Source organism: Fusarium keratoplasticum, chromosome 5, assembly GCF_025433545.1.
Source record: "Fusarium keratoplasticum isolate Fu6.1 chromosome 5, whole genome shotgun sequence".
Lineage (NCBI taxonomy): Eukaryota > Fungi > Ascomycota > Sordariomycetes > Hypocreales > Nectriaceae > Fusarium > Fusarium keratoplasticum.
The window spans coordinates 1,712,568-1,740,362 of record NC_070533.1 but is presented as its reverse complement, the minus strand read 5'-3'; the positions used below and the strand labels follow the sequence as shown (position 1 = coordinate 1,740,362).

The 27,795-nt window shown below is 54.6% G+C and overlaps 5 protein-coding genes and 2 pseudogenes across 7 annotated transcripts, besides 2 other annotated features; 3 read left to right on the top strand and 4 right to left on the bottom strand.

The window, feature by feature from the left end:
• Window positions 1-1,290: 1,290 nt before the first annotated feature.
• NCS57_00718300 (uncharacterized protein) lies at window positions 1,291-4,272 on the top strand (the record flags this gene model as incomplete). The annotated part of the gene is made up of 3 exons (XM_053057041.1): window positions 1,291-1,357; window positions 1,431-1,574; window positions 1,631-4,272. 3 exons carry the CDS (start codon window positions 1,291-1,293, stop codon window positions 4,270-4,272), a joined length of 2,853 nt encoding a protein of 950 aa, XP_052913236.1.
• A 1,108-nt stretch (window positions 4,273-5,380) lies between these two features.
• Window positions 5,381-9,127, bottom strand: NCS57_00718200 (uncharacterized protein; the record flags this gene model as incomplete). The annotated part of the gene is made up of 1 exon (XM_053057040.1): window positions 5,381-9,127. One exon carries the CDS (start codon window positions 9,125-9,127, stop codon window positions 5,381-5,383), a length of 3,747 nt encoding a protein of 1,248 aa, XP_052913235.1.
• A 1,370-nt stretch (window positions 9,128-10,497) lies between these two features.
• On the bottom strand, window positions 10,498-11,903 carry NCS57_00718100 (uncharacterized protein; the record flags this gene model as incomplete). Its single annotated transcript, XM_053057039.1, has 2 exons — window positions 10,498-11,571; window positions 11,661-11,903. 2 exons carry the CDS (start codon window positions 11,901-11,903, stop codon window positions 10,498-10,500), a joined length of 1,317 nt encoding a protein of 438 aa, XP_052913234.1.
• A 4,035-nt stretch (window positions 11,904-15,938) lies between these two features.
• Window positions 15,939-17,288, top strand: NCS57_00718000 (annotated as a pseudogene). The gene is made up of 4 exons: window positions 15,939-16,032; window positions 16,521-16,583; window positions 17,017-17,157; window positions 17,212-17,288.
• Window positions 15,939-17,288: a sequence feature.
• An 867-nt stretch (window positions 17,289-18,155) lies between these two features.
• On the bottom strand, window positions 18,156-19,231 carry NCS57_00717900 (annotated as a pseudogene). Its single transcript has 3 exons — window positions 19,147-19,231; window positions 19,035-19,085; window positions 18,156-18,961 (listed from the first exon to the last, which is right to left on the bottom strand).
• Window positions 18,156-19,231: a sequence feature.
• Window positions 19,232-20,560: 1,329 nt separating this feature from the next.
• Window positions 20,561-22,252, bottom strand: NCS57_00717800 (uncharacterized protein; the record flags this gene model as incomplete). Its single annotated transcript, XM_053057038.1, has 1 exon — window positions 20,561-22,252. One exon carries the CDS (start codon window positions 22,250-22,252, stop codon window positions 20,561-20,563), a length of 1,692 nt encoding a protein of 563 aa, XP_052913233.1.
• A 2,221-nt stretch (window positions 22,253-24,473) lies between these two features.
• NCS57_00717700 (uncharacterized protein) lies at window positions 24,474-25,866 on the top strand (the record flags this gene model as incomplete). Its single annotated transcript, XM_053057037.1, has 3 exons — window positions 24,474-25,028; window positions 25,085-25,259; window positions 25,313-25,866. Exons 1-3 carry the CDS (start codon window positions 24,570-24,572, stop codon window positions 25,864-25,866), a joined length of 1,188 nt encoding a protein of 395 aa, XP_052913232.1. The 5' UTR covers window positions 24,474-24,569.
• Window positions 25,867-27,795: the final 1,929 nt, after the last annotated feature.

Below are 27,795 nucleotides of genomic sequence, written 5' to 3'. Positions count from 1 at the left end.
TCGTCCATCCATCCATCCATCCATCCACCCACTACGAAGGTCCGAACACGCCGCGCATGTCCTTCCTTCCATTCAAGATTTGTAGTCCCGTAAAAATTCTTTATTGCAATCCCCACGGTCGATACTAAACCTGAAAATTCTTCACTTTCTCTCTATCTACCTTCTTGCTGCCTACCTCTACCTAGACATCCTCCCCTAGAAGTGCACATTCACAATACGAGCTTTTCAGCTTCAGTCCCGGCCCGTCTTCTGTACAACACTGCGCGGTGGCCTCTGCCATCATCAGCGGCTCGTTGCGTCACCCTCATTCGCTAACTGTACCACGTCTCCTTTCCCAATCTCCCGTTCAACAACCCCTCGTCGCCATTCGCGTCTCTCGTTCTCGAATCAACCTATCTCGTCCTGTGCGCGTCCATCTCAGCTCTGCCAAATCACAGAGAACCACGGCTCGGCTCATCGACAACGCTTTACTCTGTCCTGATTTCACCACAAGCCCACTGTGTTGGCATTACATCCCAAAATAGAATCTGCAAAGGTTGGCCGCATCACCCAATCCCGGATACCCCCTGGAGTGGAGGAGCCCAATGCACCTCTGAAGGAACAAAACCTCTTCCAGAACCTTGCAATTGCCGAGGAATTCTGGCCTTTCAATAATTTCACGCTTCTGACAAGTGTTTTCAGATCCAGACAGGATCCAAACTATCACAGTTGTCTCCTCCCTCGTCTTCACCCTTCACGCCCTTTTCAATATCCCATCTGCTTGCTTGACCACGTCCAGCCCACCTTGGTAAAAAGTCATGAACAACTCGGGTCGCACCAATCGCAGCCCTCCACGCTAGGCCCTCTCTCGCCCTGTCCAGGGACCACGGTCCTCTTCCGCCTCCCCAACCGCCGCTCCACTACCTACAGCAAAGCATACCTTAGCGTACCATTCGAGAGCACCACCACAGCGCACCACCACAGCCACAGCGAAGCTCAGAGCACCTCCAGAACCCGACAGCGCAACTCCATCATCTCCAGCCATCCCGCCGCAGAGCGTCAACCAGGCAGACAACCCGTCCTGGCAATACAGGCTCGACGGATGGCGTCTGTTGAGCGTCTTCACCAGCTTGTTTCTCCCTCCACCCACGGATAGACTCCTTAGGCCTCCCCCTCGGAACCGCGCCACCGTTCGGGCAGAGTTTAAGCCGCCCTTGAACCACCACTCCGTTTCTCGGTCTCTCCGGCCTCGACCAGTTCACCATCAACAATCTTGCCTCAACCATCACCAGCGCATCGCTCCGTCACATCATGGCCTCGAGGGGCCCTAACGAAGGCCCTCTACGGCCTGAGGTTGGCGACACCCTGATCGTGATACGTAAGCTTGCCTCATAGCCCCTCGTTCTTTCTTCGCCAAACTGGTGATGCTGACGAATATCTTCGACATGCAGACGATTTCCAAGCTCGAAGCTCCGATGAATTGAGTCTTGCGAAAGGCGACCGAGTCGAACTCATAGAACGAGATGACGAGTTCGGCGACGGTTGGTTTCTCGGCCGCCACATGGTAAATAACAACAATGGACTTTTCCCCGAAGGTCTGCATCCCGACGCTATCACCACTCCTGCGCGAGAAATAATTGACCATCCATAGTCTACACCAGACCCGCCCCCAGAATCGTTCCTACGAGCGCCTTTAGCGCCGCAAAAGCCCCGACTTCTCACCATGACGCAGCACAAGACTCGAGGGTTATAGGTAGCGCGGATGCCATCTCAAGGGAGGAGCCGATTCCAAACCGGCAATCCGTGACGATCCCCCAACAGCCGGTGACTCTCCCTTTGAACAATATGAAATCCGAACCCGTCCTGGCTTCGAGCGAACCCCCCATTCTGCCGACCTTGAACCATCTCACCTCACCAAGTCAGGATAGCCCTGTTCTGCACGAAACCCTCAACGTTATCAACGAGCATATCACGGATTTACGATCGCCAGCGAGCAACGGTGGACTCCGAGCAACAGCGACCGATTCCGGAAGCGAGTATAGCAGCACACCCCTCGACCACCGAGCGTCTTATATCCATGGCGAGGAGACTGACGAGGAAGAGGAGGACCTTCACTCGCGCGCCGAAGTTGAAGCTTGGTCTCCCGATGATGTGGCTGAATACCTTTTCACTTCAGGTGTTGAGAAGCACCACTGTGAGGTCTTTAGAGACCAGGAGATTTCGGGTGAGGTTCTTCTGGGCATGGACCAAAGCTCGCTATTTATCAAAGCGTTTGATCTTGGCTCCGTTGGCCGGCGGTTGAAAACTTGGCACAAGATCAAGGCGCTGCAAGATGAGGTGAATACTCACGGCCTAGAAACACGGCGGTCGACACAGACCTATGGAAACGACGGCGTCGAGGAAGTGAGACGTACAAGGAGTAGAACAAACACTATCACCAACCGGCCAACATCTATTCAGACGAGACGACTTTCTCTTTCGCAAACCCCCAAGGCCTCGCCGACGCTTGCCACACATCACGCGCAAGACAGCACAAATCGCGCCAGCCACATCAAGAGACCATCCGCGGCATCTGTTAGGGAATTGCATCACTCACGTCGCCATTCTTCATCGACCGACTTCCGCAATGCTGGAACACCTGTCGCCCCCGGACTGTCTCCCACTCCTAAGATTACCAACACTGGCACCTATCCAGGAGTAGATGTCACGCACAAGAAACAGCCATCGTTCGATCGGAACTGGACTTTGGGGAGCGCTTATTCTCAGACCTCGCCACGACCACTATCGTCAACCGGCCTCCAGGATCTTCTGAGTCCCCCTGGACCGGACGCGCACGACACTTCTTCGGTAGAGATGGATCGGGGTTACTTCTCTGGTACAGACGTTGAAGGTAGCAGACGCCGGAACCTACTACGAAAACGCGACAGTGGGGCAGAGTCGAGAAAGTCAAGTTATGCAGAAGAGCAAAGAGTTCGAAGCGCCACGGCCATCTCAAGGCAGTCAAGGTTCGGAAGTGTAGGATCCATGGCAGAGGGCGGCATGTCTTCAGCGGCTCAGAAGTATTACGGTATCCAGTCAGGCCCTCACCGGCGAACTGCGTCAACAACTTCGGACTCGATTAGGAATTTGCCTCCAGCTGGTGAAGCTCCATCGCCTACTGTCACTAAACTGGACACTTCAGTCGGATCAGCTCGTTCAACAGCGTCGCCCAGCACGGCTAAGCATCAAGGATTCAACTCGGATTGGCTCGCTTCGGTGGTCAACAAGCCTATTGCTTTGGCTGGAGGCAAGGGTATGCGCGCGATATCCGACAACCTTGGCCTTGACCGATCCAAGGCTGCAACACCCACAGACTCAATAACTAAGGAAATTATGGTGGAATCACCGTCACGAACCGGGTCGACGACACCCTCGGGCGGAGCCAGCTTTGATCTTGAGTCTCCTGATACCGCAAAGAGCCCCAGCACGACAACAACGCAATCGAACAAGAAGGGCGGAAAGAAGGGCAAAAAGGAAACGAGCGCCTACACGCGCGGCTTGCTCAAGATTTCGCCCAAGGAGGCGATGAAGGATGCCGATTATAGTGGCTGGATGAGGAAGAAGAGCTCAAACCTCATGACAACCTGGAAGCCGCGTTTGTTTGTTCTCAAGGGGCGTCGGCTGGCATACTACTACTCGGAGGATGATGAACAGGAGAAGGGCCTTATCGACATTTCGTTCCATCGAGTTCTCCCTGCCGATAACGAAAAGCTAACAGGCCTCCACGCCACTCTTACAAGCGTTGTCGGAGGTCAGGCAATTCCTGCGGACCCTGCTGACGCGCAACTGGAGAAGGGTGACGATTCCATTTTCATCTTCAAGCTTGTCCCTCCTCGCGCGGGCCTTTCGAGAGCAGTGAACTTCACCAAGCCAACGGTTCACTACTTTGCTCTCCCCAACTTGAAGCAGGGGCGATTGTGGATGGCAGCCCTGATGAAGGCAACGATCGATCGTGATGACACCAAGCCCATCACAACGAGCTATCAACAGAAGACGATTTCCCTTGCCAAGGCCAGGCAGATGCGGCACCGTCCGCCGGCGTTGATGAATCTCGATGAGGGCACTGAGGAGAATGCTGCCGCTGCTGCTGCGGCAGCGGCGGCGGCGGATAAGAAGGATGCCAATGGCCTGGGCATCTCATACGATGAAGCTGACAGTGGCGTTTCTGGCGTGGATAAATTGGCTGGGCAAAAGGCTGAGGATGCCAAGACCAGTGTCGAGGCAGAAGAGAAGGACGCGCCACATGCCTCTTGAGGTCCACGAGATTTCCTCTGTCGTGTAGGGGCAGATACGCATAGGACGATGAATATTTGAGGCGACGTGCCGGGCCACCGGCGCCAACGGAGGGAGTCTTTGCTTTGGAATGGTGTGAGGCGTTTCGGTTCTTTCCTTGAGAATATTCCCCTTTCTTTCACAACTTTTCTCCTCTTCTCATATAGAAGTTTGTCTTTGTTGATACCTTGGGCTCAGTCAGGAGAGGACACCAAAAGTCTATCAAGAATGGGTGAGCCAGAAGCAGATGGAGGGAGGGAGGGAGGAGGAGGAAGCTGTTTACATGTTAATCTACGCACACGCGTGTGCTACGGACGCAGAAACACGAACGAGCAGAATGACACGTAAAAGATGACGATGACGAAGACGGCTTCTTGTCAGTCCTTTCAAAAAAAGATATGGAGCGATGGATGGGATGGATGATTTGCCGGATTTGGGAAGGGGTTCTGTGGATGGGTACATATTAGCGACTTTAACCTCTTTTTCTTCCTCTTTGTTTGTAATCTGAGAAGAACCATTTTCTTGGTGACGAGATGGAGCTTTGCTATTATATGTGCGGGTTTGAGAGATCTCTGTTGACCAGAATCTCAGGGGGGGAGTGGAAGTGTTGCGAAGGCAGACAGACAGATAGTTATCAAGCACAAGTGACATCACACGAGACGAGTTCAAGGCTTGATTCATTTCATATTGCATCTTGATTTAATTTAATAGCACAGTCAGTTAGTCAGTCGCTTGCTCTAGAGGTATATCGGGGGATATCAGCAAATAGGAACCCCCCCATGAAAAACTCCACGTCCTTGTGTCGAGCAAAGCTCCAAGCCTTGTCTTGTTGTCCGTCGGAATGGCAGAGGCCAGCCAACCAACACAACACCTTGCCTGGCCCTCTTGCTCTCGTACGTAACAACGTCGACATAACATATCCAGCACGCCCTTTCTTCGTTCGTATTCGTCATTAGACCGTCCAAAACGCCTCGAATGCACGTGTACCCGATTTCACCCCTTCCTTTCCCTGCCCTCTCTTGCGCCGTCCGCCGTAGTGGTACAACAAGAGAAGAAACACACGTCCAAATTCAGGGCGAGTATTCTAAGGTCATGAACCTTGGACTGTTTGGTTCATACCTTCCAACAACTGTCTGATAGATTTCATTAGATGTTGCTCGACGCCCTCAAAGTTGCCGACTGTTTCACCCTCCCCAGGCGGGGGCACGATGCTGGCGTCTGCGAAACCCAGGACGCGGTCAATGGCTGACAGCGTGACTGCCTCCGCCTTGGCCTCACCCAGCTTCGCCCTCAGCGCCTTGACCGAGACGTCCTTGAAGCCCGTGAGAGATGCAAGCACCCTGGGTTCGAGAACGGGTGGTAGGTCACTGGCAGGCGGAGAAGCGGAAGCTGCTGGCCCAGGGGCAGGGCTATTCTTGGTGAAGCCTTCCATAACCTGACGAATGCCCTTCATACAGATGCTTTCCATCTTGTCATTCTCTGTTGCCTGCTTTTTGAGACCAAGGCATCGATTGAGAGCCGACATTACTATGCCTTCTGATCTGGGGTTACGAGCCCTGTTCAGGTTCAACACCAGGCCGTTCTTGAGGTTGACGACAGCCGCAAGAAGACGGGGATCGATAACTGGGCGGGCTGGGGTAGCAGCTGCTGGTGATGTAGCAGGTGGACGAGTTGTCTGAGCAGCGGCAGTAGCAGCAGCAACAGGTTGGGAAGCTGGCGCAGGTCCAGGGACAGTCTTGGCTGCTGCCAGTGGCGGAGGTGGTTGAGCAGACGCTGCTGCTGTGGGTGCTGCGGGTGCTGCATGCCCATCTTCGCTCTTGACCGGAGGGTTTGCTGGCGGCGGCGGCCTCGGCGCATACGGTGAGCTGTAGGCGCCTGGTTGAGGACCACCGAGCTGGGGCCGAGCTGGAGCTGGCGGGGGTCCATAGCCTGCCGGCAGCTGTGCGGGTGCCGGCGGTTGTGTCGGCGCTGTCTGGGCCGGTTGGCCCGCGGCTGGTTGCCCAGAAGCCGGCTGGCCGGGGGCTGGAGGTGAAGCCGACGCTGCGTAAGGCTGCACCGGTCGCGCTGCTTGACCCTGCTGTGCGTTGTAGGCCGGCATTTGATATGCCGGAGGTGCTTGGCCAGGGGGATATCCAGGAGCCCCGGGTGCCACGTGCTGCGCAGCATTGTATTGATACGAGTACTGCTGGTTGTAGGCTTGACTGGCTGCTAGATTATTGCGGTCGGGAGAGGATGCCTTTCTCTTCTTCCCTGCGTCAAGTTCAACGCCAGGGACACGAGACCAGAGATTGGTAGTCTCATCCTTTCTGAAAGCCTCGTTCCCAATGAGATTATGCCGCACACTGCTCTCCCACCCCTTGGTCTCAGTGCGGAAGAAGAAGTATGGGTATCGTTCGCAGATTCGCTTGTAGATCTGCTTAAGAGTGAGACCATCCGGTCCTGCTGCCGTGAGCGTCTCGTCGATGAGCACGCCATAGTTCTTGTTGGGCTTCTGAAGCTCTTCTTTAGTGTAGTCATTGACATTGAGGTTAAGAGGCGGTGACTTGGGGCGGGCCTTCTTCTCCTTCTTTTCTCGGGCACGTCTCTCAGCGTCGGAACCCTCAGCACCATCTTCCTTGGGTTTGCGAGGCTTGTATTTGCGCTTCTCAGGTCGCTCACTAGCATCATCAGGCAGAGGATGTTTCCTAGGCCTTCCCACCTTGCGTTTGATGGGTGGCTCAACCGGGGGAGCTTGTGGTAAAGTCTTCTTGGCCATCTCTTGCTGCTGCTTCTTTAGCAATCGCTGTTCCCGTTTCGACATAATGCCGTTCTTTGGTGGTCTGCCCGGGCCTCGCTTCTTGGGGATCTGAGGCATCAGAGCGTGCGGTTGTAGTTCAGGCTCGGGTACCGATTCAGGTTTGACAAAGGGCTCCTGTACCGGAGCAGGCCTCTCCGGTTCTGGCTCTTGCTTTGGCTCTGGCTCTGGTTCAGCCTCCACTGTCTCCATCGGTTCAGCTTCTTCAGCTTCTTCAGCTTCTTCAGCTTCAGCTTCAGCCTCATCTTCATCTCCAAAGTCTGACAATTCAGGCGGGCTTGCCACCTCGGAGAGCTCATCGCTCGTGTCCTGGACTTGCCCATTGACGTGTGAGGATTCAAAGTCGAAACTCATCTCCTTGCCGCCATGGGCATGTCGTTTCTGAACCGCAGTTTCCTCTTCCACGTCCTCTTCAGCACCTGTCCGGCCTCGCTCAACTCCGTTGATTAGGAATCGAAAGTCGATGTCCTTGATCTGAAGGCGATCACCACATTTCAGCACCACCTTTTCGCTCTTATAGTGAACATCTTCGCAAAAGAAGCCATTCTTATGAAGCGGGATGGCCTCAAAGACGCCCTCCTTCTCATTATACGCAATCTTGAGATGCTCTCGCGAAATGGCCTTGGTCTTGGACGCGATGTTGGGACCTGGTGAGTGGATACCGATAAAGGGGACGTGCCAGGGTGATGGTCGTAATGATGTCAAGTCTACTGCCGCAGCGCCAGGGGTATGAGAAACATATTGTCGATTAGAGATCATGTTTTCTTGCGCCTGCGCCGCCGCCTCATCGTTGTCGTGCTGCGATGAACCTTGCGTGCTAGTCTTTCGTCGCTTTGCTGGCCGGCCATTCTCTCCGTTGTCCGATTCGGGTCCCAACATTCCTCCCTCCTCGCTCACGTAGGATTTACTAAACTTGCTGCGGTCAGGTCCCCTTGGAGGAGATGGGGGTGGAAGGCCATTCTCTGCATGCTGTTCAACACGGCGACGGTAAGCTTCGTCACGCTTCTCATCGCGACGTGCCTGCTCCAGTGCACGCTGATCTCGTCCAATAATGACGGCGTACGTAGTCATCTGGAAGACACTGTCGGCAAACTCGATGCGAGCAAACGACTCGAGGGTCTTATCAGCGTTCGCCTGACGGATCGAGTTTGCCGGAGCAAGGCTATTAAAAGCTTCGTCCATGGGGTTAGGCAATGTGACCTGTGAGGGGGTGATTGTAGTCGGCGGTGCCGCCATTGAAGCCAGTGCCATCATCATGTACGCATGCTGGTTAAGCGTGGGCAGGGACACCGAGTTATACGGCGCCGAGGGCGTGAATGTCTCATTCATGTTGTTTGCGGGGAGATCCAGCTGCATCGGAGTAGTTTGTTGGAGCTCGACAGCACTGTTTGATGGCGCACTCGCGTCAACGGGGGCAGGGGCATCGGGCATCGGGTGGTCGTTGGAGTTTGCATCGACAGGAGCCGACGCCTGTGCACTAGAAGCCGCCTCTTGTGGTCGTGTTCCGAGCGCGGCGTCGGCGTTGAGAGCAGAGGTTGCGAGAGTGTTTAGAGCGGATCGGGGCGGCGGCGTCGAAGGTGGAGGCTGCGACGCCGGCGCTGTCGCCGAAGCAGAGGTTGCAGTTGCAGTTTCTCGATTCGGAGTCGAGGGTCTCGGTATAGGTGCGGTCGAGGGTGCTGTTGGCGATGTTGTTGACGGGGCTGCTGGAGCTGGAGCTGGCGTGGGTGTGGGTGCCGATGGAGCAGCGGCAGTTGGCGGAGGAGGTGGAGGCGCGGTGGATGTTGCTGATGATGATGATGAGGACTCGGCGACAGGCCCTGCGGCCGTTGAAGAAGGTGCATCTGCCGAAAGTGAAGCAGAAGGAGGCGCCGAAGTGGCCCCCTTGGAGTCGCGACTGTCGGCGTCGCTGGCATGGGCGGTGGCGGCCAGTGTCGCCGTCGCTGTCGATATCGGTGCCGGAGTCGTCGCGACCGCGACCTGGGGTTCCGGGCGGTTCCCCAGGGCGTCGGGCAGGCCATTGCGGCCGGTCATGGACGAAGTCATCGCTGTTCGCAGGAGCAGCTCCTTCGTCGCTTCGCCCTCACGGGGGTTGTGACTGACGACGACGGGACTCGACTTGGGCGCCGGGGCCGTGATTTTGTCGAGAATGACCGTTTTGGGGACAAGGGACGGGGAAAATAAAAGGTTCGAGACAAGGGAACGAGGCTTTCGCCTGGGTCCTTTGAGCCGCGATGTCTGGGAGGGTCAGAGGGGGGAAGGCTGCGCGCTGTGATTGGCCTGAGGGGGGGCTCCTTCCCTCACGGGCTCCGAGTCTCCTCTCACTTGCTAGCCTGACTGGTGATGGCTCCTGCCGCTAGTACCCATAGGGGGACGACCGTGATGATGGGCACTGGACCGTTGAAAGCCTCCTTCCCTATGGATTCGTTGGAATGAGATGTTGGAGTGTAGATGGGAGCCTATTTTACGCTTCAACAAGAGAGAATGTTGGAGAGTTTTGCTGACAAGATGCCAATGATGGGCGACACAATTGTCTCTTGGAGTGCAGGCGGTGATTTGGCTTGCGTCTTGGTTTCACGGCGCGCCATTGGTCGTTCATTCCTTGTTATTCAGGAAAGAAAACAATCCGGGGACCTGAGGAAACGGGTGCTACTTGCCTTCCCTGCCAGTTCCAGCTTCGATGATTCACAATGGCAAGAACTACCCAAACGCGCTCTCATTATTGTATCAGATGATAAAGATCAATGATAATGCAAGCACAGACTCACTTTCATTCAATCTACCCTCATATTTCTGTTCGTTTTGTAAACGCTGTTGAATGTGACGGTTCGTCGCTTCGCTCATGACATCTTCCTGATAGCCAAGGATACCCGTGCGTCAGTAGCCCAGATGAGGCCGTCTCCAGAGACGCCCTCAACCAAACAAATAAACATTCCTCCAGGCGCCCAAACCCTGTATTTCAGTCTGCATCGTGGCTTAATGTGGTGGACTTAGTACATAAACCCCTTTATTCACGATTTGATGGATGACGATGGGATCCTTGCTAGAGCATGTTCAACTTCGATGAAGCCCTAGGCTTGAACATCGACTTGGTACTCCTACCTACCAGCCGCAGAGAAATTTCGTATATCTGAAGGTACTATCTCATGATGTGTTCACGCCTTCTCATGCCCAACAAAATGCAACCTAGAGCCCAACGCCAACGTGGTAAGATAAGCTCCAAGCCTCGTGCTCTTATTCTGAGTCAACGATAATGAGTGTCGCGCAAAGAACCTGTTGACCATAACACGTGTCAATGCCAATGCCAAATGTCTACGAGGGAAAGAAACAACGGAAAAGTCAAACGCCGTAAGAATGCGAACAGTCATCAGCCAATGCCTTGTGCCTTGTACCTTGACAAACAACCCATGTCAAGATCAATGAAGAAGCGGGTCACGCTCAGTTGGAAAGATTCCTCGACGTGAGTGCCACTTTGCCAATCGTTCAGAGAGCCGGTACGCCCCATGACAGAGCATGCCCGCCAGGAACCCGACACCATCGTTCCGGAAGGCCAGGATTCCAGCAGTCGTCATGAGCATGACGGTCCATCTCTCGGTGCGCTCCTCGTCTGAAAGGTCACGGTGTTGGCGAACATCTTGTTGCGCAGCAGTCTGCCACAAATCGGAAGCCCCTTGGTTGAGGCTCTGGCCAACCTTGGCCAGTTCGAGGCCGGCCGCTATAACCATGATGCCGAGGAGGCTCTTGGGATAGTACCGCAAGAGGTCGACCAGAGTTTCACCAAAAACAAGGCCCATGATCAGCTTGAAAAGGCCGAGCATGATGATACTGGCTCCGCTTCGAGCCCCAAATCGGTACTGCGCGGCCAAGCCCCCGGCACCATGACAGACGGGCATGCCTCCGAACCATGTGCTTGTGAGATTCATCAAGGCCACGCTGATTCCGATAGAGCCCACCGAAGGCGTAGGGATATCGGGTAGAAGATCCTGGGATAGTGCGCTGACAGCGATGATAGAGTTGAGCGTCGTCAGGGGTAGCTGACCGATGGCCATCCACAATGCAGGTGAATCATCCCTCCCAGGCATGACAAACTCAGGATGCCACACATGGAACCACGGCAGACTCTGTTGAGACATGAGAACCTGGACAAAGGCCAACAGCAGGGCGACAACGAAGAACAGCAACGCATAGGGGAAGCGAGATAGCTTCTGGGTACCGACGAGAGCAAGAAAAGCAACCAAGGCCCAGATGCGGTTGTCAAGAGCCGGATGAACCCAGTGAAGAGGTTGAAGCAGCGACGAACCAGCACCGAGAATCAACGAGAGACCAGCTCCCAGCTGGATGCCCTTGACCACAGGGATAGGAACAACACGCACGACCCATCGCAAGAGGCCGGTGACGCTCATGATGAAGACGGCTGCGCCAACCCACCGTCCAGCAGCGGTTACTGTACTCATGGCAGAGCCATTCGAGATGGCTGCCGAGGCAATAGCCTAGAAAGGGATCAATATAAGTCAGCCTGCTTAATCTCAAGAGTCCGGGTGATCCGGAGAGATGCTCGTAGGCTATAAATACTACTGACCTTCATCGGCTGAACTGGGAGAGGGATGCCATAAAAGACACCGGTGAGGATGTTAAACAACCCCGTAAACACGAGGGTGGTGCCGAGATGGATGGACCCTTGGGCGGCGAGGGCGATCATGAGCGGCAGCAGAGTGCCCAGATCGCCAAGAGACCCTGAGATCTCGGCCCATGGCGCCGCGCGAACAGTTGCGAGGTTATTGCGGTTCAGGCGGCGCAAGTCACTGAGCCATGAGGGCGCCATGGCTTGGAAGGGGGCAAAGGCTGCGAGCAGCTTGCTAGGATGTGTTGATTATTGAAGACGTCAAGTATGTGAGAGGCCTAGTACGGGAGAAGCCTGGACTCTCACAACTTGTATAACCGCTGCAGCCACCAACGGCGACGTCGCAGCTGTTGACAGCGGCGTCGGTGCTATTCCTGTCGATCCGCCCGGTATTGCGTATGCTGTTGGCGCTCAACTCAGAGACAAGAACAGTATCAGCAAGGGCATCGAGTTCCGGAACCTCGGCAGAAGTGCGCGGTTTTGGACGCAGACAGAAAGGGTAAGGTTGGCGGCCTTGGAGGAGAGAAGAGGCGTTACGTTGGGTGGGAACTCCAACGAGAAGGCCTGTATGACAAATGACGCGACTCAAGCAGGTGCATCCGCTGGGAACGTCGGTGACGATGCCTACAGAAGTAACAAGTTCGCCGCGGCTACTGTATCATGAAGCGGAATTCGAGATGCAAGAAAAAGCCGCAATGCACGGTGCTCTGTGTCCAACCCAACCAAGGCCACGGGATCGTTCCTTGATTCGCTTCATGCCCATGTCTCATCTGTCCTGTGCATTCACGTGTATAAGTCGAGCATATATCCGCCCAGGATTCAAGGTCATCCGCCAGGCTCATCCGGGCTGCTGGCTGACAGGCGAAAATGCCTCTTGGCGCAATGTTGAAAGACGGTGACTGCAGATGCTACTGTCCCAAGCCAAGTACCGCCTAGAAAACCAAGAGTCGCGTTCGCCGATTCAGGCTTGTCGCCAAGGGCCAAGCCGAACCCCAAGAAACAACTGGATCTTTGATCAGCTGCAGCTTGCTGGCAAACAGCATCCAGGCAGCGGAGAAGCCATGCAGGACCTGGAGATCCATGGATACGTGGGGCGCCCGGCTGGAGTGACTTAGGCAGGTTATTGGACTCGTGACATTCATGCTTCCATTCAGAGTTATTGGAACCCGCGTCAATGGGGAAACCGCTCGAGATCCGTCTGGAGGGGAGACGGTAACTATGCTGCGCATGCACACATCCAGCAGCAACGTGGAGGTGTCCTTGGGGCGCTTCTAGGCTTGAGGTCTTAGAGAGACCTTGACCTCATTGGCGACGGCCGATACCACTAACCACGTACCCCATACTTTCGCGGCTTCGTTCCTGTCTTGGCTCTATCCCGGCCTTTGGTGACACTGGCTGGGATCGGCTTTGGAAGCCAATGGCGGCGGGATGGGATCCCTAGGTACAGATTGTAGAGCGGTTGACGCCTAGGATAATCCGAGGTCCTTGTCGAAGCGCGTGTCTTTCCTTGGGTCAGCCACAAAGCAAGCATCCAGCCGCGGCGCCGGCCGCCGGAGAGTGCAGTTTGACGTGTTACGGTGTTTCGACTTGACGTCTGCACCCGTACAGTACAGTTCTTATCGCACACATCATGGGCAAGTGAGGGAAAGAGATGCCAAGGGTCTCTCCCGTGGCAATAGCCGACGCATGTTCCCATCCATGGTCCAAACACAACACCTAACCCAGAATGCCATCTCGTAAAAGATGAGACTCTGTCTGTCTCTCAATCTCCTCGGGGCAAGGCTATGAGGTCATCGGCGGCGGTTGTCGCGGAGGAGGCTGGTAGCCGGGGCCCAGCGCCGGTGGTAGAGAGGCGTGGGCGACGGTAGCGAGGCGGGCGCCTCCCGGGGACAAGTCGGCATCTGGGGTGAGAAAACCCTTACAGGCATCGTCGTTTATCCCTCGTCTCCCGGGACTTCCAGGCGGGATTTGCACGAAGGATAAATGGCCCGGGCAGGGCTCCTAGCTTGTTCCAGCCGCTGGCCCCCGGTCCAGACTTTGGACCGCGATGACACCGGGGGGCGGGCATGGTCTGTAAGTAACAGCCGCCGAACAGCGAGCGAGTCCGTCGGACAAACTCTGAGTGGGTGATCTTATTCGGGGACCTGCACTGATGTCGTCTTGATATTTATGCTGGGCACTGTACTCCGTACACTACTTGATAGTGTTCAAGTGGAGGTGGATGAGCCAATGCAGGTGCTTTCAGAGGTCAGCCACGAATATCGTCCTCTCCACTTGTGAAGCCTTCTGCGCGCATCATGCCCCCAGTTCCAGTCCCAGGGCCAGCAGCGAGATAGTGAGTGACAGACAAGATCCATGTCGTACCATGGGAGCCCCCATGCCATGCACAACGCAAGTGTCAAGATGAGGCCTTTGTCCGGATCATGACGACACAGTCGCTCTCGGCCCTCGCTTGTTTGACTCGCGAAATCGCAAAAGCCTTCCCTCGCCCGGAAGAGCTACTGTATCAAACAGGAGTGAGTCTCTTTTTGCTCGGTTGCCTCGGGCAGGCCGGAGTGGGCAATTGGCCATTGATAGACAGAAATTGGTCCCGCAGCGCAGATGCAACCTCCGGAAACAGAGGATGCGCGCTTCTTCCCGGCACTGGGGCTTGCTTTGGTGCCGGCCTCTGGCGTTGGTGTGTCTGTTGATGCTGGTGTCAGGTCCTTCTAGCCTGCACAGTGTCGTGTGTGACTGTGGAGAAGCCGGTGGGGACGTGGCTTTTAGGATGGGGCTCGCCCGAGGAACTTGGAGAGGCCGTCGCTCTCTGATATAGCTCAGATGGCTTTGATGCGATGCTTTCCAGTGATGAAACAGCTGAAGGAGCAGGGCTTTTTGGGAGTACGAGTCCATTGACAATCCATTGAGCCTGGTAGAGCAGAGCAATGTGCCGAGGGACGGGGTAGGCCGTCAATTGGCTCATCAACAGACAATGCCAGTCGAGGTCCAGTCTCATCTCCCATCACGAATGTAATCAAACAACAAAAACAACAACAATGACAGCAATGGAGCTGGAGCAGAGGACGTGGGATAGGTGAGGCTAGAACCCTCGATCCGGCTCTGGAGAAACGGCACGAGAATGGAGTCGCCTTCATCTTGGACCCCTTTCGCAATCTCTCTGCATCGTTCTAGCGACGGGTTATCATGACCGACAGGACAGGGCAGGACAGGACCGCCCTCTATCGTCGAATGGATGTTGATGACCAGAAATTCGCGCAGCTCATCTTGTCGCAGGGCAGGCAGAGCAGAGGCGCTGGCTGAGATTGCACTGTACCGGCACTGTACTTGATGCAGAGCTTCTGCACGCTGCAATCTGCTGCTGCTTCGCTGCATGGACTGCAATACACGCATGCATTTCATGGCCCTCGTGGGCCGTGGGACCACGAGTGGGATGGAGCTTGAAATCGGCAAGGCTTCCCCACATGGGTCATCTCACCGCACCGCCCTTGACTGCCGTGTTCCGAGTTGCACCAGAGATGGCCCTCTCTGCGTCCTGTCCTGTCTTTTTTTTTTTTTTTTCTCTCACGTCGGATATTGATGGCTGGGTAGGCCGCTCTGCTTGCCTTACTACCCAGGGTCTAGCGCCAGTACGGGACCTGAGCGTATCGAAGCTAGTACCAGGGACTGGGGCTCGCGCTGCTGTACAAGCGGCCCGTTCGTGGAGGGAGCAATTGGCGAAACGCTGGCCTCGTCTGGAGGCTGGAAGCGGTATGGGCCTGCAGAGTCGAGTAGCTGGTGACATGGGAGCTACCTCTTGTCGAGGTATGCGGATGGGATGGGTTTCGCCATCATCAAGAGACGGGAGTCCCTAACGCCGGGGGAGTGAGCGATTATTACAGCGCACTGGCTGATCGGGACTCGACCTCTGTGTTTTCCAGGACCTCCAATTCGTTCGTTGGAGGTAGGCAGGCATAATTCTCGCGAATCTCGGGTGCCTCTCGGCGTCGCCTCATGAATGGATGGATGGATGGATGGTTTGGTTGCTGGGAATTGTCGTCCATCATCCTCGGTCAATCCATTGTTGTTGTTTGGTCTGGCCCGGGCTGAGTGGAATATGCCTCGCCAAATTGCTGATCCTGTTACCTTTTGGCGGAGCTTTCCTCCAGCCTTTTCCTTTTCTCTCGACTCGCCTTGCACTCTCTTCGAGCCCGTCTTAACCGTCCCATTGAGTCTTGCTTAAAAACCTCCCTTGGAGACTCAGGCACGCCAAGCAGATTCCAATTGACCAGACCATCCCAAGTGACAACCAGCGTGTTTTTGTTTTGCAGGTTCGCAGACCCAGCGCCATCTTGTAAGTCCCACCTGCTAGCTTCTACCGTCACTCCCCCCGTCTCATCCGCGCCATATGGAGATCCGCTACGCAGCTGGAACATCATCATCACCCAGAAATCCACTCATCCCAGGGCCCTTTTTCCGCGTCAGGTTCGCCGCACAGTGCGTGTCGTGAAAAGAGCGCACCACAATCCCCAAATGCCTGTTTATCCCGCCACCCTCTGCCTACCACCCTGGCCGCCCACGCCCCTCCCCCCCTACCACTAACACTAACAGCGAGAAGAGAGACGGACGGGACCCTGGCTCTGGCTCTGCTCGGCGTTGCCTTGCAAGCTTTTTGTTCTGCTTGACTTGGCTCGCCCTTGGCCTGTACTGTCCTGTACTTTCTCGTCCAGCCGAATCCACTTTGTCTGGCCCAAGCTTTTTTTCGGGGCGTGACGCTGTCGTCTCCACTTTTTGCGACCTTTGGTGTCTCTTGGTGCCGAGAGCTGATCAACAAAACCACAGCAAAGCCCGCCTTCGCGACCAGAATCACTTGCTGCTTCTTCATCACCCTCCAAGCTTCAAAAGGTATGCCACACATCTTGTCCTTTTGCTGCCGTTGCTGCGCGTTTTCCTGCCCCCGACTCAAGCCCATTGTTCGACCCGATCATCACCAATTCCAAGTCAAGACCAAGTCCATGACCAACCATCATCTGCCCTCCATGTCGCCCGACGCCGCCGCCGCCTCTGTGCTCTCAAGATCCCGGCTCCTCAGCCGGCCTCTGCGCCTGGGATGATGGCTGTCAATGACGCTTGCCAAGCAGATGCGCCGATACGGTTTTGCTCGCCCTCAACTCGCTCGCTCGTGGCTCAATTGATGGACGGCTTGGTCATGATTTTGGAATTGGTGTAGATTGGACGGTCAATGATCTCGGCTCAGGGCATCCGGAAACCTCAGCATCATCATTTTTCAATCCTGTCACTCAGTCTGGATCAAAACATGACAACTAACGTTGAGTAGCAATCTCCACTCTCGACACAATGGCCGCCATCAAGTCTCTCATCACCCGCGACGAGGTCGTCAACCAGCTCGTCAAGCGCGAGAAGAACTGGGCTGCCCGGGAGCCTGGTGTCATGGTCGTCTTCTGCATTGTCGGTGTCGGTAAGTTGCTTCACTTTCTCATTCTAGCAAGAGCGCAAATTCTAACTAGCACAGTCGCCATCGGTCTCATCGGCCTCTTCATCCACAAGAAGCTGGCCGCTCGCAAGGCCAACAAGGCCGTTGTGGTCTAGACGACGTTAAGATGCCAGGGGTCGAGGGGAGAGGAGGGTGGCCCGAGGCGTAGTCATTAGCGTCTTTTGGATTATATGCCTCGGGGGCCCTCAAGTGGTGTTACAACAAGGTGCCTTTCTGCGACACACCGGGTGACCGACTGTGACCCCGTATCCCAGTCAAATATCGGTTACGTCCCCCATCAATTCCTCGCCCGCCGCCCTGGTCGGCCCGGTCGCTATGCTACGCTATCGGCCGACGAGAGCGGTGTGCGACACTCTGTACATACCCTCATACCACCGGATCGAGTGGGACAAATGTGCTGGAGGACGGGTTCTTGTCGAGTGTTCGCGGCAAGGTGGCTGTATTCTATATTCTAATGCTACTGATACCTACCTGTTTGAAGCAATGCAATTGATTGTTTCTCCTTACCGATGATGACCATGTTTAAGCATGGGTGATGATAAATGAGTTGATAGTATCGTGAGTTTTCGGCCCGAGCCAAGTTAATAGCGAATTGATCACGACACAATCGTTTGCACATATGGACATTACTCTAGGCAACGCTTCTTCTCGCCCGCTTGACAGATCAACAAAGGACGCAACCATGATAACAGCCTTGCTGATCTCAGAATTCTACAAAGACGCCCTTCATTCCTTCAACACTCACCAATGCTCTCGCATCAGTCTGCATACTCCCCTTTAAGCTTCATCGCCTCTATGGGGCCTCTACAGACTGCAGACCATTGATCTGGGGTGCATGTTCCGGCTGCGAAAAACGACACCGCGCTGCAAACCCGCCTGTATCTTACAAAAAGTCTATCTAAGTCTAACCACTCATGCATACAAGTACACAGCCCTGCTTTCAATCGCAAAGGTAAGAGAACTCAGTATCCTTCCTTTGCCAACATGTCGGCAATGTCCAGATAAAACGCAATCGCATTAAAGGTTCGTCTTATGCCCATCCACTCGCGCACCGTCCATCCCATCCGGTTCGACCAGTTGATCAGATCCAAGTGGCTCACCCCGAGGAGAGTCCCCTTGTATGTACCCCAGTGGCTACTCTCGACGCTGACGAGCCCGTCGTTGGGTCCCTCGGCCTTGGTCATCACGGCATGTGGGTGCCGGAATGGGCTCAGCAGCGCCGGTCGCTCGACGGCTGCTCCGTATGAGAAGTAGTGCACGTCGGGGCAGTCAGGGGTGCTCGGGTTGAACTCGTCGGCCATGTATCGCCTTGTCAGTTGCGCAAAGGCCGCAGTGCCGAGGCCCGCCCGTTCGAGCATCCAGTATAGCCGGGGGAGGTGTAACGGCGAGACCTGCTCGTCGAGGAGGTAGTCGGCAAAGGCACTCCCACGATGCGGTGTAGCGACGGTTACGAGGGCGGCGACTCGGACTGGAAGGGGCTTGAGGTGGGCGAGCATGTATCGAGCGTCAAGGCCGCCCATGCTGTGTGCGATGATGGTGACGGCCTCGGGGGCAGGCGCATGGGCTTCAAGGGCAGAACGGAGGGCGGCGGCGCGGTCGGCGATGGAGGAGGACGGAGGCACGGTAGGTGTCAGGACTGTCGCTCCTTGTGCGGTGAGGGCATCTCGAATGCCATGCCAGTACTCGACGGCTGGGAGGTAGGATGCGAGGCGAAGCTCAGCGAAGCCGAAGAGGCCGTGGGCAAGGACGATGGGGTATTTTGGAGTCTCTACCAAAATGTTAGAAGAAGTCTTGACGTCTCTACTCACCCTCTTAGCTCTTCCAGGGGAGTATCAACATACTGTACTTTTCTCGGATCGTGGCATAGTCATCCGATATCTCCCTTCCCAAAGCTTTTATCCGAGGGTCTTCAGAACGCCGCAGATACCGGCCGGACGAGAAGCCTCGGCTAACAATTGGAAGCCATTGTATGCTTAGTGATGGCCTTGGCGATGCCAAAATGAGCGCCCTGCGCAAGAGTGCTGATCTGCTCATGGATCTGGAGTCGCATGAGCTTGGGGATATAATCGTCTGCAAAGTGCCTCGGACGGCTCGGCGTTGGGGGCAGGTGGAGGTGACGTCACAGATGGAATTTTTGCGCTGGTGATTTTACTGGTCGAGAAGCTTTGGAGTTGGTCTCAACTCAAGGGACTCAATCATTGGCTTGAAAGTACGAACTACAAACTGTTGTCTCAGTAACACTCGGACCAAAGACCACGAGAATGTATACCTAACTAGTCAAGAAAGGCGAATAACAACTTCCGTCATGATCGGTGGACCTGTGTCCTCACTAAGATATTAGATATTCGACTTGCACTCACTCACCCTACACGGGTAGGAGATTCAGAACCAAACAAGGCACAAGGCATTTGACTGACTTTTAGTTTAAGGAAATGATTTAAATGTATTGGGACAAAAATTTCTCCTTATTGTAATATGCGTCTCACGTCATTCAGAAAGACATGTTACTTGTCGTGTGATTCCATTCTGTTGGCGTGACGCTACGATTTCGACTATTGAAAGTAAACGCTCAGCTCAGCGGATGGCAACTGACCCTAATGGAGAGCCTATCGTGATTAAAGCCCCTGAGACTTACTAGTTCTGAAACAGGCTCAATCATCCCGATCATTGAATTGACACGGAATCGTTTCTTTCAGTGCCAAGGTCTTCAGATGACCTCACGATACTTGATGTTTCTATGATGGGATTTAAGTGTTTTTACTGTTGGAAGACTGACTCGGTCTGAATCCGCAGTAAGACTATAGTGTACGTGTAAGACGCAGGCATCTCTTTCATCGGCACAGCATCTCACATCTCGTTTCGCACCCCTTGAACACCATTAATTTAGGGTAGCACCCCCGTGGTGGAAGTGGGAAGTTGAGCCTCAGATTGTCGATATATGACACACCTAGATAATCCCCTTCTGCGTCCTTTTATATCTCATCTTGGGTATAGGGTGGAATGAGAGGAAGCTCATATGATAGAGGCAACAACCAACTCAGGCAGGTAATGCTTCGGTCTATGTGAGAGCCAGGTGGGCAAACGGTCAAGCTGCATCATGGATGTTCAGATTGGGCAACAAGTCTTGACGCATGAATCCCTCATGCGGGTATATTATTAATCCCTCCCAATAAAGCTCGTCTCCGAAACTCCTGACCGATCATGGGCAAAGCGCATGCTACTGGGTATGATCCAACGGGCATCTAACTGCATTACTCTCCCAACTCCCTAGCCTCCCATCCCATCCCATCCCATCCACAACGCCCGCTGTCGTCATTACAGTTAAGTGCATTAGAATTTAAACATTCAAGCCGCGCTTTGCAACACGTTAGTTCTTTTCAGGGGGCAACTGGCTCGGTGCGTTTTCGTTGGTGACACCGCTGTAAGCCGGTCGTGGTTGCATTCCATCAAAGGGACCTGATAGGTTCTCTGCCATAGCCTCATCGTAGCTAGGCGGCGCATCGTCATATGGCGGTACGTCCTGACCTGGTGCCAGCTGCGGTGGGTATAGCGGATCATGAGCTGGTTGAGGAGGTACTTGATGAGCAGCCTGAGGTGGTCGATGTTGCTGCTGTTGAGGTGGTGCCATCGAGGCACTCGCCGTGTTTGTTCGGGGCGGCAGACGAGGAGGTAGGCCGTTGGCGGGTGCATTCCCAGTAAAGGTCGCTCGTCCCGGCCGGCTGGACCTCGCCGCTTCGACGAGCTCGGGTGGTGGAGTGATACCAGAGAAGACCTCCAACTGAGCAAAGTGCAATGGTAGATGGATGACCTGGGGGTTCTTGGATGGGTCTCTGGATGCAATGCCCTTTTTGGGTTTGCCCCAAGACAACCCAAGCTTGACCTCAAGCTCATACCTTCGGGAGAGGTTGCAGGTGACAAAGGATGGTGCGACGGTGTTGGGAAGAGGCATATTCTTCCACACGTCGTCGGGAATCACTAGCTCCTTTCCAACCTCATCCTCCGGCGAAGAAGTTAAGGGGATGTTGAGGTTGGAGTTGGCGGCTACAACCCATCGGTTGAGTTTCTGGTTGTGAAGCTCTTGAGCCCGAACATCTGTACGGCCAATCAGATCCATCTGAAACGAGACCAGGAAGACCTGATCCGGGTTGTTGTTCAACTTCTTTGCAATAAGCCTTAGCGGAACGGGCTTATTGCAAGTCAGTATACTGGGGTGGGGCAGACGGGCCGAAATCTCGATAGCCGGAGCCGGGGCGGTGTCGGGGGACGGCTCCGGGGTGGAGGCGGACTTGGAGTCTTCACTACCCTTGAAGCTGAAGAGTGTACTGCGCTTCCTGTCCGGCGCCGGGGACCTTGGCCGGAACGTAAACGGCCTACGAGCAAAGGCCTCCTGGGCCGTGTGCTTGGGCCGTGGTGGCTCGATTGGAAGGAACTTGAGACCAATCTGATAGCGCCAGTTCTCTTTGAGCAGCCCTGGACGCTGGATTGTGACCTTGATGTAGTAACGGATCTCGGCCTCCATAGGATATCCAGTCAGTGAGGGTGGCAGTGTGCGGGTGACATGGCGAAGGTAGAGTTGCTTGCTTCCGTCCATGACTCTCACACCTCCAATACCAAAAAGGCCACCACCCCCAAAGCCGCCTACATTTGCCACGCCACCAATCTTTGACATGGCCGCAGGGTCGCTGCAGGCATTGTTGATGGGAAGCTTGAAATTGAATGGGAACTCATGCTCGCCTGCCTGGAGCGGATAAGAGCCATATGGACTCGAAGAGCTGGCGTAGTAGTCATCTGGAAAGACCTGCTGGAGCTTGTAGAGGATCTTGTGGTTCTCAGTTGCAAGACTACCAGGGGGACGTTGGGGAGCTCCTGGTGGCCTAGGAGCGTAATCTGCGTCAAAGGCGTTAGGGGCTTGTAGAGCCGTACCCGACTCGCCTTCAAGCTTGACAACAATACTGCCAATTTGTTCTGGGCGGTTGAGACCCAAGATGATGCGGCCGCGGATGAAGTCAAGATTGGTATAGAACTCAGGCTGCTGGTCCAAAGCTATGCGTATGGACATGATGGGCGAATAGAATCTCCGAGCTGGACACGAAGCAGAGGCTGATGTGCGACGTGAGGTGATGGAGGAATGAGACGATTTGGGCCTAATGGCCCAATGAGGTGCGATAGTAAATGGTGTGAGCGGAGAGTGATGTGCCCTTTGATGACCAAAAAGGGCGGCCGTATGTGTAGTATGCAGCAATTCAGACCTGGATTATCCTTCTGAAAGGCGCCAGGAGTTGGCAAATTCTCATGGATACCGATGTTTGCATGGGAAGCGGTTCATAAAGCGTTGGTCTGGGGAAGCTTCGGATGGAGCTTCGTCACCAATGCTCAGCCTCCCAGCCAAGCCCCATGTGGCGGGCGGTCAGCACCTTAGCAAGGAGTGGCTCAGGCATTATGTCATGTGGCTAAGTTCCTCGTGGCTGGTGCCTTTCATCTGGTTTTCACGGCGGCCGGAGTCACTTGTGACCGACAAGACACTGCCGCGCCAAACTGCCAGGTCCATGGGAGGTCCTTTTAAAAACAACCGCTCCATTCATCCTCCATCTTTCAACATCGCAAAAGTCCCTCCAGGCAGGGATAGTTCTCCTCAGCGGGACTTGTTCCATGACCGGAATTCACGCGACCAACTCTTGATAAAATATCCCCTCCCGACTGTGCCGCGATGACTCCCAACCAAGCCCAAAGTTCCTGTGGAGAAGTCTCTAGGACTCCCCGGAAGAGGTCTCAGACAGGCGGCCTTCATCAGCGGGTCTCGAGGTGCCGCGTGCCGCGTTGTCACCGCGAACGTTGCAGATGCAGACTCGAGATGTTGGTGACAGCCAGTTCGTGATGGGCACCTGCTCGATCCAGCAGTCAAACAGGTCTTCGCCTCCACTTCCCGGCCGATGGGAGATCAACCAACAGCATTGAGTGGAAATGCCATCACATTCCATGGACTGGATGGCTTCATCATGCCGGCAGAGTGGATACAGGCCACAGGCCTGAGCCAACAAACACGACCACACCATATCGGCAGTAAGTGTCTGTCAGGGCACCAGGGCCGAGATCGACAGCTCCCGGGCCCGCCTCCGAGCCGTTTCGTCGCCCACTTTGCACTGCACGTCGAACCAACTGCATATCAAGGGTCCCCAGGACCCCAGGACCAGCCCCCAAATTGTCCACTTTGAGTCGATCGAAATGCTCCGAGGTCGACTAAACTTCCTTTCAAGCAATAGCCCTGTTCCCGAAGCACTCTCATGCATAGTACGAGCCTACTGCGCGCTTCCGCACCAACACGAATCTTAAATCATGCCATGATCCATCTGTCACAGCCGGAACATGCTTGCAAACAAAACTCCCGACGACCAGTCGCAGTCGCCTTCAGCGCCCCCAGCTCGCGGAATGGAACGATGCGGCCCGCTTGCCGCCAAAGATGGATGCCTCCTCTGGCGCTCGTCCACCAACCAGAGTGATATCTCACCGACTTCGTGGCCCTGCATCGCTCTCCGCGCGGTGCAGCCTGCCGCTGTTCCCCGCTTGATCTGGCTGTGATTGGCAGGCTTGGCCCCCAACTCAGCCAACACCTTGACCAGAGATTGTGTCCTGCAGGCAAGAGATTGACCTTCCGCCCTGGTAAATTCGATCCTGGCTTGGCCCGGGATATACTCTCCCACTGCCATGTTTTCAGTCGCAAAAGGTTCTGCAGTTGGCATGGCCATGTCAAGTCGTCACATACATGCTGCCTGCGTAACGCTCTTGTTCTCGCAAACACTCTTCACCCCGGTGGCATACAAGGGTATCGGGTCAAATCGTCAGCTCGTCTTTCGTGGCTCACCTCGAATTCCCGCGCATTGCCTCCTCAGCCGATGACTGGTTGCCATGGCGAGGTACTTGCACTTTGCACGATACGTGCACCCTTGTGCTCTTCCATGTCGATCGTGCCCAAAGCTGGTTGGCTCTCTCCACCCATCGGGCTTTACGTCTCGCAAGTTCCCGCTCTCAGCCCTACACTTCATTGGCCACTGAGAAGGGCATCTCTGGAAGGCGTCCAACTGCCTCCATGGGTCACGGTCCGGATTGTTGCACTGCAGCCATGGCCCCTCCAATTGTGACGATTCTTCCACAGCGCCCCGTAGCTGCAGAGCCTCACATGCATGTCTCTGCTCAGACCGGCAGGTAACTGTGATGGCATGGCCATAGCCATGGCTACCTGGCCTGGCACCCCGTAGGCAGCGTATGTATATGTAGTGGGCCAAGCCTCTTGTGTCTTGCTCTGGGTTTCTTTCTGCCTTTGCCTCGGCTGCCAAGCCTGTCATGATAACTTGCCAGCCATCGCTGGTCGACAATCGACGATGACAGGAGACTGTGGTTCAACCTGTCCAGCCTTTGGTGGCTTCTACGCGTACAATCCAAGCGTAGGCGGCAATGCCGTCCTACTGGTCGCCTTTCTCCTTCTCGCTCTAGCGGTCCCCTATCTCGGCTTTCGATCACGGACATATCTATTCTCTGTGGTGCTCACAACTGGACTCTTTTTCGAAGTGTTGGGATTCATCGGCCGGCTCCTGTTACACTCAAACCGAGACCACCAAGGCCACTTCTTCCTCTTCTTGTTTGGGACAGTTCTCGGCCCGTCATTTCTCAGCCTCGCCATCTTTATCATCCTCCCTCATATCCTAGGCATCTATGGGGAGCCCATCTGCCCGTTCAAGCCACTCCTGGCTGGTTTCGTCTTTTGGGGACTCAGCGCTGGCAGTATGCTATTGCAGCTAATCGGCATAATCTTTACAGCATACGAGTCTAGCGGAGTTACTGTATGTACTCCTGAGCATGGTGGTAACAAGGCTGTGATAAGCTGACATTGGAGTAGCGAAAGCAAGGCGCAATCGTCACAGCCGCAGGCTTGGCCATCCAAGCCGCCGCATTGGTGGCATGCACTGGACTGCATTTCTGGTTCACCCTGGGCCTCAGCACCAAACGAGGAAGTCTTGATGCCAGACACGTCCAGATCTACTCGTCTTCCCATTTCAAGAAGTTCCTCATGGGTAATTGGCCCTGCACTGTAACGATTGTGACCCTCGCTAACTCTAGGGCTTAGCAATGGAAATAGCGTCGACTCTCCTTATCGTCTACTCGATCTATCGCCTCGTCGAGTTTGCGGATGAAGTGTCGGGGAGCCTCTTCCAGAATGAATCTGCTTTTATGGTACTTGGAGGAGTATTGCCATTCTTTGCTGGCGGCCTCCTGACCTCGTTCCATCCCGGAACCGCGTTCCTTGGTGCCTGGGACTCGACATCACCCCGAGGAACTAAGCGCCACAGGCGACCAGATCCGATCCAGTCTCCGACTCCAAGCGGTCATCCCGTTCACCATCTATACGAACCCGATATTCGAAAGCAACTCTCTCCCACTTCTTCGAAACTCGCGAGAGATTCGGTGGGCTCTCCCGAGTTGCCACCAGGCTCCCTCGGCCTCCCTTCGCATCCCAAGGCTACTTTACACCCATCGAGCCCGAAGAATGGTGCGGCATCACGCAAGGGACCGCCTGAACCGTTGAACCTTGCCAACGTTGCTGCTTCACGACAAAGCTTCCGACAAGATTCTGGAGGCCGGGTGGCGAAGGACATGGTGCACAGTGAGGAGCTGTGGTAATGATCCGGGGCGGCAAAGGATCAGATGGACGAGAATACGGCTTGGTAGCATCCGCGATGCTTTGGACGGGCTTGCGAACTGCCGCTGGCTGGCTGGCTCACGTTTCACATACAGTGGAATCACATTGACTGGGATGCTTCACTGTTGGTCGGATGGAGTGCTGTGTACTGGGGCTTGGAGGGTACTGGATACCGTGCAATTTCAAGGCTTGACTGTGGATACCAAGTAGTGTTTGGAGTAGTGTGGTCCTTATAGATAGGATTGAAATGTGTGTTGGAGGCATTGATTTAGCGAGCGATTGATCTTAGGGGTAGATATTTGGCGCATATTTTACCCACAAGATAGCGAGTTTAAAGGGACTTTAGGAACTCTATTTACTTTGAAAGCCTTTCTCCTCTCTACCATTATAATTCTAGTCTTGGAAATATTGATCAGAGTTTTCGAAGAAGCTGAGGGAGGCATTGTCCATGATCACACGCTTGGTGTTGGCGATTGTTGATCAGATAGAAACAAGCGTTCCTTTCCTGAAGATGGTAATGCCCGAGTTTCATATCAAGAAGTCCTAGGACCCAATAAAACCTCGTATGTTTGTGAGGCGCAGCGATACATGATTTGACAAAGGGAGAGGTTACCATCATGGATGTCTCATCCCAACCAAAAAAAGCTGTGATTAATCACTTGCAGCTCTCTCCCCTCTCCCCCAACACAGCTCCACAACAAGAGGTTACATCCGAGATTGCCACATTGTGATCAAGATGAAACAAGGTGCACCAACAACCTCTCAGTCTGGGAGAATGACTGGTTCGTTGGTTGGCACATGAGAAAAAAACCGCTCTCGCCTTGAGTCATCTCCTCGGCTCCGGCGGTGAATTGATTGTCGAAGCACCATGTGATCAACTCGAGGCATTGATCAGACCATAGAGGTAGAGGTTTATCGTGTAATAGCTGTCGGAGTCGAGCGTGCTGGCGGTTAAGTATTTACTTGTGATGGTTCTTGACCCGGCAGAGCAAACAAGACTGGAGGCTAGCCTGTAGTTTAAACAGTAGAAACTCTTGAAGAGTACTCACCGTTGGATGCTCTCTGCTTCTCCTTGCAGCTCCATTGGGCTTGCACCAACAACAGCCTCGGGCATCATCATGGTCGACAAGCTTGTTGGGCCACAGCGATTACTTCTCCATTTAGAGTCTGTCCTGGCTCATCGCGGACACCTGGTGACTATTCCACAAAAGCCGAGTCGAGCATTCCAGTCATGGAAGTAGGGCGGTTACAGACTCTTCTAGACGCTTGGCGATGAGAACCTTCAAGGCAAAAGACACATGGCCTCGCTCCCCAAATCTCAACCATCGTGGGCTCTGCAACAACTCAAAAAATCAACAAGCCAATACGCCAGGAGAGAGACAGGGTCTCGTCCTTTGCGCCCGTCACGCTCGAGCCCTCTCTAGCCAGGAACGGGACTGTAGCCCCGGCGCGCCGATCCGCAGGGCAACCGAATCGGGTGTCCCGCTGCCCGCCGATGAGAGCTATGGGCCTAGCTTGGACGCCAGCGAACGCCATCGTCTTTTGACACCGAGACATTGTCATGGCGGCAAGCTGTGCCCTGGTCAAACCGCCATCTGGGGGAAGTTGAGCTTTCACAGGCTGTATTTTGTTGAAGAGACGAAACAAACTCTGGCTGTGAAACAGAGGGAAAGCCTCCTCGGCCTATTCGTGACTGAGGAAACGGCCCGTTGATGATGTTTCTCAGCACAGACAGAGCCTTGAAATGGGAACTTCTGTGATCTATTCCTGTGATGTGTAGATGTTTGGAGCCCAACTCTCTAGATCAAGCTCCTGTAGCTCGGGCTTGTGCGGCGTAGGGGTCTCTTTGGCGAGACTCTTCGATCATTGCTGTGGGCTTACTTGTGTGTTGCCACAACCTGTAATTATGC